Source organism: Nannospalax galili, unplaced genomic scaffold, assembly GCF_000622305.1.
Source record: "Nannospalax galili isolate Female #2095 unplaced genomic scaffold, S.galili_v1.0 scaffold315, whole genome shotgun sequence".
NCBI classification, from domain to species: Eukaryota; Metazoa; Chordata; class Mammalia; order Rodentia; family Spalacidae; genus Nannospalax; species Nannospalax galili.
The window spans coordinates 1,111,779-1,121,626 of NW_008336851.1; the positions used below are offsets into that span (position 1 = coordinate 1,111,779).

The 9,848-nt window shown below is 38.6% G+C and overlaps 1 protein-coding gene across 6 annotated transcripts in view; it reads left to right on the forward strand.

Annotated features, from left to right (window-relative positions):
* The window catches only part of Vps8 (VPS8 subunit of CORVET complex), a 359,227-nt gene that overhangs the window by 148,431 nt on the left and 200,948 nt on the right, over positions 1-9,848 (forward strand). For all 6 annotated transcript variants that reach the window (XM_008831321.3, XM_008831320.3, XM_029562651.1 and 3 more), the window contains 3 exons: positions 4,632-4,714; positions 5,442-5,526; positions 6,310-6,408. In XM_008831321.3, coding sequence (XP_008829543.1) covers positions 4,632-4,714; positions 5,442-5,526; positions 6,310-6,408 — 267 coding nt within the window. The remainder of the gene's footprint in view (positions 1-4,631; positions 4,715-5,441; positions 5,527-6,309; positions 6,409-9,848) is intronic.

The window sequence follows — 9,848 nt, forward strand, 5'->3', positions numbered from 1 at the left end:
ATTCTCAATGAAATACTTGCAAACCGCATACAGACACATCAAAAGGATCATCCACCATGATCAAGTTGGCTTTATCCCAGAGATGCAAGGATGGTTCAATATACGTAATTCAATAAATGTCATAAATCATATAAATGGGCTCAAAGACAAGAACCACATGGTCATCTCAATAGATGCAGAGAAGGCCTTTGACAAAATTCAACATGCATTTATTTTCAAATTCCTAGAGGGAATTGGACTTCAGGGGGCATACCTCAACATAATTAAAGCCATATGCACCAAACCCACAGCCAACATCATTCTAAATGGAGAAAAACTGGAAGCATTCCCATTGAAATCAGGAACCAGACAAGGCTGTCCACTATCTCCACTCCTTTTTTAACATAGTGCTTGAAACTCTTGCAAGAGCAATAAGACAAGAGAAGGAAATTAAAGGAGTAATTGGAAAAGAAGAGATCAAATTATTCCTTTTTGCAGACGATATGATACTATATCTAAGAGATGCCAAACATTCTACCAGAAATCTCCTAGAAATGATTAACACTTTCAGTATAGTGGCAGGTTACAAAATTAATCTACAAAAGTCTGTAGCCTTTCTATAGACCTCCCATGTGCATGGATTGGAAGAATTAATATTGTGAAAATGACCATCCTACCAAGAGTCATATATAGATTCAATGCAATGCCAATAATAAAATAAAATAAAATATCTCAGAATAAACCTGACCAAAGATGCTAAAGACCTCTACAATGAAAATTTAACTTAACGAAAGAGATTGAGGAAGACATCAGAAGATAGAAGGACCTCCCATGGTCATGGATTGGAAGAATTAATATTGCGAAAATGACCATCCTACCAAAAGCCATTTATAGATTCAATGCAATGCCAATAAAAATCCTCATGACATTCTTCATAGAGTTAGAAAAAAAACATTCTAAGATTCATATTGAAGCACAATGACCTCAGCTAGACAAAGCAACACTGAGCACTAGGAGCAATGCTGGTGGGATTACTACACAAGACTTTAAACTGTATTACAGAGCTATTGTCATAAAATAGACATGCAATTTCAGCCAAGCCACCTGATATTTGACAAAAGGGCCAAGAACATTAACTGGAGGAAAAACAGCATGGTCAGCAAGTGATGCTGGCAAAACTGGATCTCTACCTGTAGAAGAATGAAACTAAACCCTTATCTTTCACCTTGCCCAAAAGTCAACTCCAAGTGGATCCAAGACCTCAATGTGAAGCCTGAAACTCTGAAACTGTTAGAAGAAAACATTGGCAATAACCTGCATGCAAAAGGTTTAGGGAAGGATTTTCTAAACCGGACATCAGTTGCTCAGGAAACAAGGTCAATAATCAACAAATGGGACCTCATTAAACTAAAAGCTTCTGTACATCAAAAGAAGCAACCAAGGAAGTGAAGAGAAAACCCACAGAATGGGAGAAAATCTTCACCAGCAACACATCTGACAGAGGCTTAACATCCAGAATATATAATGAACTCAAAAAACAATCAAGAAAGGAGGTAACCTAATTAAAAGATGGGCTAAGGAACTGAACTGAGAGTTCTTAAAAGAAGAAATAAAAATGGCTACAAAGCATCTTAAAAAGTGTTCAATGTCACTAGTAATTAGGGAAATGGAAATTAAAACCACTTTAAGATTTTGTCTTACCCCAGTCAGACTGGCTAAGATCAAGAGAACAAATGATACCAAATGTTAGAGAGGATGTGGGGAAAGGGGGACACTCATCCACTGCTTGTGGGACTGCAAACTTTTTCAACTCCTATGGTAACCAGTATGGAGAACTTAAAAAAACTTCCAATGAACCTGCCATTTGACCCAGTTATACCACTGCTTGCCATACTCCCAAAGAACTCATCCTATTGCAGAGACAGTTGTATATCCATGTTTGTTGCTGCTCTTTTCACAATAGCTAAGAGAGGGATGCAACCTAAGTGTCCCTCAACTGATGAGTGGATAATGAAAATGTGGTTCATTTATATGATGGAGTTTTACTCAGCAGTAAAGAAGGATGAAATCATGAAATTTGCATGTAAATGGATGGAACTAGAAACTTAAACTAAGTGAAGTAACACAGACTCAGAAAAATAAAACCCAGCAACAAAATAACACATGTTCTCTCTCATATGCGGATCCTAGCACCAAATCCTTGTAAGTAAGTGTATATCCAGACATAACTATAGGAACCAGGATAATGGAAAGGAAACAGGGAGGTAAAGGAAAAGAAAGAACCTGAAAGAGAAGAACAGTAGGAAACAGGCCTTAATAAGGGAGATATAGATAAAAATGGGGTTATTTTAAGGGGAGGGAAAGGGAGGGTTATACAAGGAAACTTGGGGATAAAGGGAAAGAAGGAACTCAAGAGAGGTGGGACCATGTGAGAAAGGTATTGTTAAGGGAGAAATGGGAGAAATGGGGCACCTTAAATGGGGAAACCATGGTGGAAGAGTCAGACAGTGCGAGAGATCAATAATGGCTAGCTAATTTAAAAAAACCCAGAGGGAACCTACTGACAAATTATACATACATCTAGCTTAAGGAACGTGTCTAGGCAAGGTTTATCTGACAATGTTTGGTATTTGCCCAAGCTTTATCTACATAGCACATGTTAATTAAAAGTACCAAACTGGTGGACCTAACCTTCTTGGATGTTTATCAGCCATACTTTGAGGCCTATCCTAATTTGGTCAGAGGGACAGTTTTTGCTCCTTTCCCTCTTAGGTCAACTGAGTTTTAGGGGACTGTGAGCATCTCTCAAAATGTCCTGTACCTGTGATAAGTCACCTGTCTACTTGATCAAGGAGGTCATAGAAACCCCACCAAATGGACTTGAAAGGGTGTCCATTCTACAAACAGGAGGGTCAACACAGAGGAAACATTTCCTCCAAGCTTCCAGGTGAAGCCAGCCATGGTCAAGCAGGACCTTTGACTTATCTTCACATAGATGGAACTGGTAAAAGAAAGGAGCCAGGGCTCCTCCCAAGCCCCTGAGGAATAGATCCTCAAACGACCTTAAGAGTAAAAGTAAATTGGTTTATCTGGGCCAACTGTATGGCCTTAAACACCCAAAAGGAAAGTATAACCAAAGATTAAAGGGATCAATATAATTCTTTATGAGTCTATGTGTATAGCTAAAGGCTACATAACAAGAAACAATGCCAGATAGGAGATACCTTCCTTTGAGTTGTTGGCCAGGATGGCCCAAGAGACCTCCCCAGCAGTAATCCAGCATAGAACTGGGTAAATGAACAGCAGACCCAGTCTTACTTAAAGGAATATTGGCAATTGATTGCTGTTAGATGAGGAAGAACTAATCTTCCTAAAACAAGGGACCCTAGATAGGCTGACTAGATTCAGTGGATGGACTTGCACTGGGGAATGGCTGGGGGCACTGACAACACAGTGTACAGGAACAGGGATGACAGAGTATATGGGCTCCAGCGGGGGTGGGGGAGGCTATGGGAGAGTGCCATTTAGGACGTGGGTATATAGATGAATAAGATTGTTTGGGATATTCTGTATGAAATACACACAAAAAATCAACTTAAAAACACGGAGTTACATTTGAGGAAGAAGCAAATATTTGCTTCATCTTAATTAGTATAGGTGACAAACATTACCATTGAAATCTACCTGATGACTTTATATCCATACTTAGGTGCCAAGGATCTCAGAAAGTGACTGTGACTAGTAATAATCAGATACATAGAGAGTAGAGACAAATATGCAAACATCTAAGTGTTAGGAGTATTAAAAATGAGTTTTTCTGTATGAAACAGTATATTTTAAAATGACATGGAGATCTTTTTTAAAGGTTAAAACCTCATTCAATTTTATGTCTTATAGCGTTTATACTGAGTGCAGTATTGTATAACTGTGTTAAATCATCTGTGAACCTAAAAATTACAGCCAATTTTGAAAGAGATGCATCTTTGCTCTGGAAATGTTATTGAATATGTTAATGCTGTAATGAAATGCTTCTTCTAATCACGTGGCTATTAAGTAAATTGTAGAAAAAAATATATATGTATAAACCAAGCTACAAGACAGGGAGTGGAGAGATGACTCAGCAATTAAGAGCACTGACTGTTTTTGCAGAAAACCTCGGTTCGAATCACCCCACCTACATGTGGCTAGTAGCCAACATCCATAACTTCAGTTCTAGGGCATCTAGTGCTCTCCTCTGACCTCTGCTGGAACTGCATGACCTGCATGTGCTTACAAAGAGGCATAACACTATTAAATGTAAAATAAAAATAAAATAAAATTTAAAATTGCTATAAGATATAAAAGTGCCAGATAAAAACTAACTTCTTCAAAAGACATATACAGACATTTTGAGTGTGTGTTGAGGGGGGATGGGGTGTGGAATCTAGTACCTGCAAAGACTGTGCTATTCCTTCTTTGCTTGAAAAGCAGAGCCATCACATGACTGACTAACTTCCTGTATAAATGAATGCACACAAAATATTATCCTGTAATATACAAGAAAAAGTTTTGGTCTGCATGGCTGAGTGGACCTTAGAGAGCTGGTGAATAAAAGCATGGCTGAGTGGATAAAAACAAGCTCCAAAGTGTTTTACTGCACTTTAAATGTTCAGGTCCTCTTAGAATTGCTGCAGGCTGGAGGCCTAGTCCAGTTTGAAGAGGGTCGGCTCATCCGTATGGCAGAAAAAGCTGAATTGTAAGTTGCTTTGAAGCTATGTATTAATTTCCATGGGACTGTTATATTTCTCTGAGTTGAAACACAATCTGTTTTTGCTTTTCTGCTTTCTAAATCGATTGTTACACAGATAGCAGCCTCAGTAACAAACACAAACATGAAAGCTTTTGCCTTTTATAGTCTAAAAATTAGTAAAATTTACAGAAATTTATAGAATAAATATAAAATGTATATTTTAATATGAAAATGAAATCATAGTCTTTTGATGTTTCATTTTACATATACATGTATTTATTCATTTATGTTACTTATTTTTGGCTTTTAAGACCGGGTCTCACTATGTAGCTCACCTGTCCTGGAATGTACTTTGTAGGACTTGTTCCTGTCTCTACCTTCCAAGTGCCCAGCTCTAGATTAAAAAAAAAATGAAGTAAAAAACAAAATTAAAAAAACTTAATGTCTGATATTTCTAGAAACTTATAAACAAAGCTTTCAGCAGCATCTTGAATCTGTAGCTAGGAGACAGGCAGGCACTTCTCTCTCTTAGATACACAGTACAGGCTAAGTATCCCTTATCTGAAATACTTGGAATCAGATTCCAAATGCTGAATCTCTCCAGAATTCAAAATTTTTGGAACAAGAAATAAAAGTATTCATTTTTCCATATGCTTGAGTAAACTTCTGAAAGTAATAAACTCATAACCACCTCCCTATTTGGCATGTTGAACTTTCTCCTTTCACATTGTAGCTATCAAATTTGTGAATTTATGTATGAACGAGAACACCAGTATGACAAAATTATTGATTGCTACTTGCATGACCCACTGAGAGAGGTAAGTTCAAAGACTGTTTTACCCCTTTAAGCCAGTCTTTCTCTTTCTCTCTTCTTCCTTCTTTCCCACTCTCTTGCTTTCCCTCTTTCCTCTCCCTCCCCTCCCTTCCTTCCTGTCTCAGACTTAACTAGGTTTTTATTGAGTACTTACTATAAGAAACGTCTGTTTTGCTAATTATAACAAAGTTCCTGAAGTTTGGGGATATATAATTCATAGGTCAAACTGACAGTAAATGAAATGTATAATTAAAGATTCTGGTAAGTGCTAGGCAAAATGGATGGGGTACAACTTCGGAAAATAATGAGGGACTAACTTATACCCAGCTGCCAATGAAGAACTCTCATGAGTGTTGGCATTTGAGAAGCCACCCAAGCAAAGCTTCAAAGGATGAATGTTCATGATAGGGAACAATGTGTTCAAAGTGGGGTCAAACATCTTCAAGGAACTGAATGGAGATCATATAGATGAAATGAGGGTCAGCATAAATGACCATATTTGACAAGGGCAAGAGATTTGAGTGAAACTAGGAGTGTGGACAAGACTACCAAAAAACAAAAGTATAATATTCAGTTAGGTCACTGAAGGTAATCAATTGGGAGCAAATTTAATTGGAACAGATTTATAAGTTCTGAGTCTATCCTATATTTTAAGTAATTTCTATAACTATTTCCAAATGGCTTTTCATCTCCAAATAATAGACTCTTACCAAGATTGGTGCAGATAGGGGGGAGTCACTGGACATTGTCAAGTGAAGAAATGAATGTATTACCTTGTGCTCTTCAGGAGGAAGTCTTCAACTATATCCACAACATCTTATCTATTCCTGGCCACAGTGCGGAGGAGAAACAGTCTGTATGGCAGAAAACAATGGATCATATTGAGGTACTGATTCCAAAGCCTAAAAAAATTTTATCGTTTGATAGTTTCAGGCTTGAGCCATTTTCATGGCTCATTCTCCTCTCTCACCCCCTCCCTCGTCCTTTGGAACCTTTATTCTCAACAAGTCCCCTTCTACTTTCACATCTTTTTGTGGGGGACCCACTAGGTTAGTGTTTCTTGCCCAAGTATGGATGAGAGGTTGTTTACTGGAACAAGGGGAAATTAATGGTTATACCGCTGAGGAAAATAACACCCCTTCCCTAGCTACCATTAATTACCAGTAGTCCCTCAGGAAGAGTTAAGCATGATGGGACCATTTTTGTGCAGGTCTTGTGCAGATATCCAGAGCTGCAGTGAGTTTGTGAGTATAGCAGCCATGTCATGCCCAGGGGTTGTTCTTTGCTGTACATTTCCCCATCCTCTGGCTCATACATTCTTTCCACCTACTCTTCTGTGATGTTCCCTGAGCCTTGGAGGTGGGGACATGCTGTCCCATGTAGGACTGAGCACTTCTCAGCACTTTGGCCAGTATGGATTTCTGCATTAACTACTGCCTGCCGCAGTCAGAAGATTCTCTGAAGAAAGATGGGCAAAGTGCTAATTTCCAAAGGTGAACCAGAGCTGGGGCTGAAGTATGGTCATATTCCCTACCTCAAATGGCAACCAGAGCTGGGGTCCCCCAAGTCTTTTTAAGCTTTCTCATTTGAATGGATGTTTTCCATGTTAACTTTGCTAACTAATCAATGGCAGATGTTCTGGTTTTCCCCAGTTCTTGTACTCTTGGTGAAAATAATTCAGCAAGACAGAAATTTAAGCTTTGTTAAAAGCAAAGGCAGGGCTAACTAGGGAGGTGGCACATTGCCATCAGTGATAAGGTGCTTGTTGCATGCTGTGGTGCATATGTACTCACACCAACACACACTAATGATCACTGTGTACACACATGGCACACATATAGACACAAAAATATTTATTTTTATTTTTGAGAATTTCATACGTGAGTATTATATTTGCATTATTTCCATCTCTCCCAATTCCTCTCCAACTTTTCCCCTGCCCCCTGAATTTCTTGATTATTATCGTTACATATACATACGTCTATAAATGTATTTATATATGTACATATATATGTGTATATATGTGTTGAGTCCATTAAGTAGTCTTGTGTGTACCTGTGATTAGGGCTGTCTGCTTGGGCTTGGATGACCTCTCAGGGGAGCTAGTCCCTGCAGAAAACCGATTCTAGCCTCACTCAGCATCCATTGAATCCATTGATCGCCTGTAGCTTTTCATTTTGAGATGGGAACCAGTGAAATTTCCCCCATCCATCTTGGCATGTCAACTGGTTTTGTCATTATGCAGATCTCATTAGACTTACCATATTGTGGAGAGTTCAATGATGTTGTTCCCTTTCATGTCTAGAATGCATTAACTAGCAGCAGGTGTTTTGTCCCTCTGGCTCTTACATTCTTTCTGTCCCCTTTTCCATGATGTTCCCTGAGTCTTAGGTGTAAGGTTGCATTGTAGATGTTTCACTTAAGGGCTGGGTACCTCACAGTCACTTATTCTCTGTGTTTGTCCAGTTGTAGAACTTTGTAATAGTCTCTTTCTGTTGAAAAAAGAAGTTTCTTTAATGGGTAGTAAGAGGTACACTTGTACTTGACTATAAGAATAAGTATACATATTCAAAAATATTTTTAAAGCAATATCAGATACACTCACAAAGTCTGGAGTGGACTCTCCCTGAGAAATAGGGGATCATCTCTAGGGTCTAGACTGTATCCACATCCTCTGTTCTAGCTGACACCATCCTTTCTCTAATTAGTAGGCTTAAAATGTTTCCTTCTCTGCTGGTGTGGTAGCGCACGCCTTTAATCCCAGCATTTGGGAGGCAGAGGCAGGTGGATCTCTGTGAGTTCAAAGTCCAGCCTGGTCTACATAGTGAGTTCCAGGACAGCTGGGGCTACAGGGAGACCCTGTCTCAAAAAGACCAAAAATAAAAAAAAATGTTTCCCTCTGTATATTTTTTTAGAATTGGTTTGAACTAGAAGTAGGTGGTTCCATTTTGAGATTTGTTCAAGGTCTTATGATTGATGTTATATATTTCTGGTGGTTAAAATATCCTGCTGTCTCAAGCTGAAGACATCTTGCTGTTTTGACAGTGAGAGCTTACAAAAACTGGGGTCAGAGACTTTTCAAGCTGCAGAGACAGACCAGTACATTCTCAGGAATAAAATGAGAGCTGTCTTGTAGCCCTCACCACCACTCATGCCCATCTTCTATTTCAGAGCAGATAGATGATTGCATTGATTTACAGGAGGATTACAATCTTTTTTATATTTAGAAAGAATATATGTGTGAACAACTTCTTAGGGGACACATCCAGGGTGAAAGCTGGTAGTCATCATTGATATGTGAGGACTCAGATGTACAGTCCACTCAGGTGTGTATTCTGCAGTGATGGCCACATGCTCATCTATGGTATTGAGAACGTGTGTTACCTAATATAACCATTTTCCTGCTAACAAGATGAATGAATCTTAGTGCAGGGGCTCAGTGAGAGCTTCTTTACTTTGTGTTTTCTTCTTTACCCCTTGTTCTTTTTCATCTTTCTTTTTGCATCTCCATGGTCATATCATGGGTCATTTTTCATTTCATCTGCATTCTGCGATGTGTATTTTTTAAGCACATGGACTCCATAAATCCTAAAATGAAATCCTAAAATGAAGCTGTATCTGTCTGCATAACATGAAATGAGCAAATTACTCAGCAGAAAACTCATGCTGGAGAAGCAGGAAGTACTTTTGCTACACAGTTATTTCTGCTGATTCTTTTTTCCTCATATCTGCACATTTTTGTACCTTAGACCTTTTAATATCTCTGAAGGTCATGAGTATAAATGTATAAAGTTCTGTTGAGAGACTTCTCTATGTCTTCAGCAATGGAAACATAATTAAGAAAAATACATAGGAAAAAAGTTATAATGATGTTTTCTGACAATATCTCCAGGGTAAACCTAACATTTTGGGGGTGGTTTGGCTTTTATTTATTAATTTTTATGACAATTTAATGCAGTATTTGGACCGGTTAATATTATAATATGTAAGATACATAAATTTACACACCAGGTGTGGTGGCGTGCGCCTTTAATCCCAGCACTTGGAAGGTAGAGGCAGGTGGATTTCTGTGAGATCAAGGTCACGACCCTGGTTCACATTGTGACTTCCAGGTGGGCTGTGACTAGGGAGACCCTGTCAAAAATCAATCAACAAAAAAGTCAAAAAAAGAAAGAAAATTTTATTGCCTTGCCTGATTAACAACTTAACAGAAGCTGGATGTGGTGGTGCATGCATTTAGTCCCAGCACTTGTTAGGCAGAGACAGGCGAATCGCCATGGAATTGAAGCCAGCCTGGTCTACATAGCAAGTTCAAGGCCAGTTGGG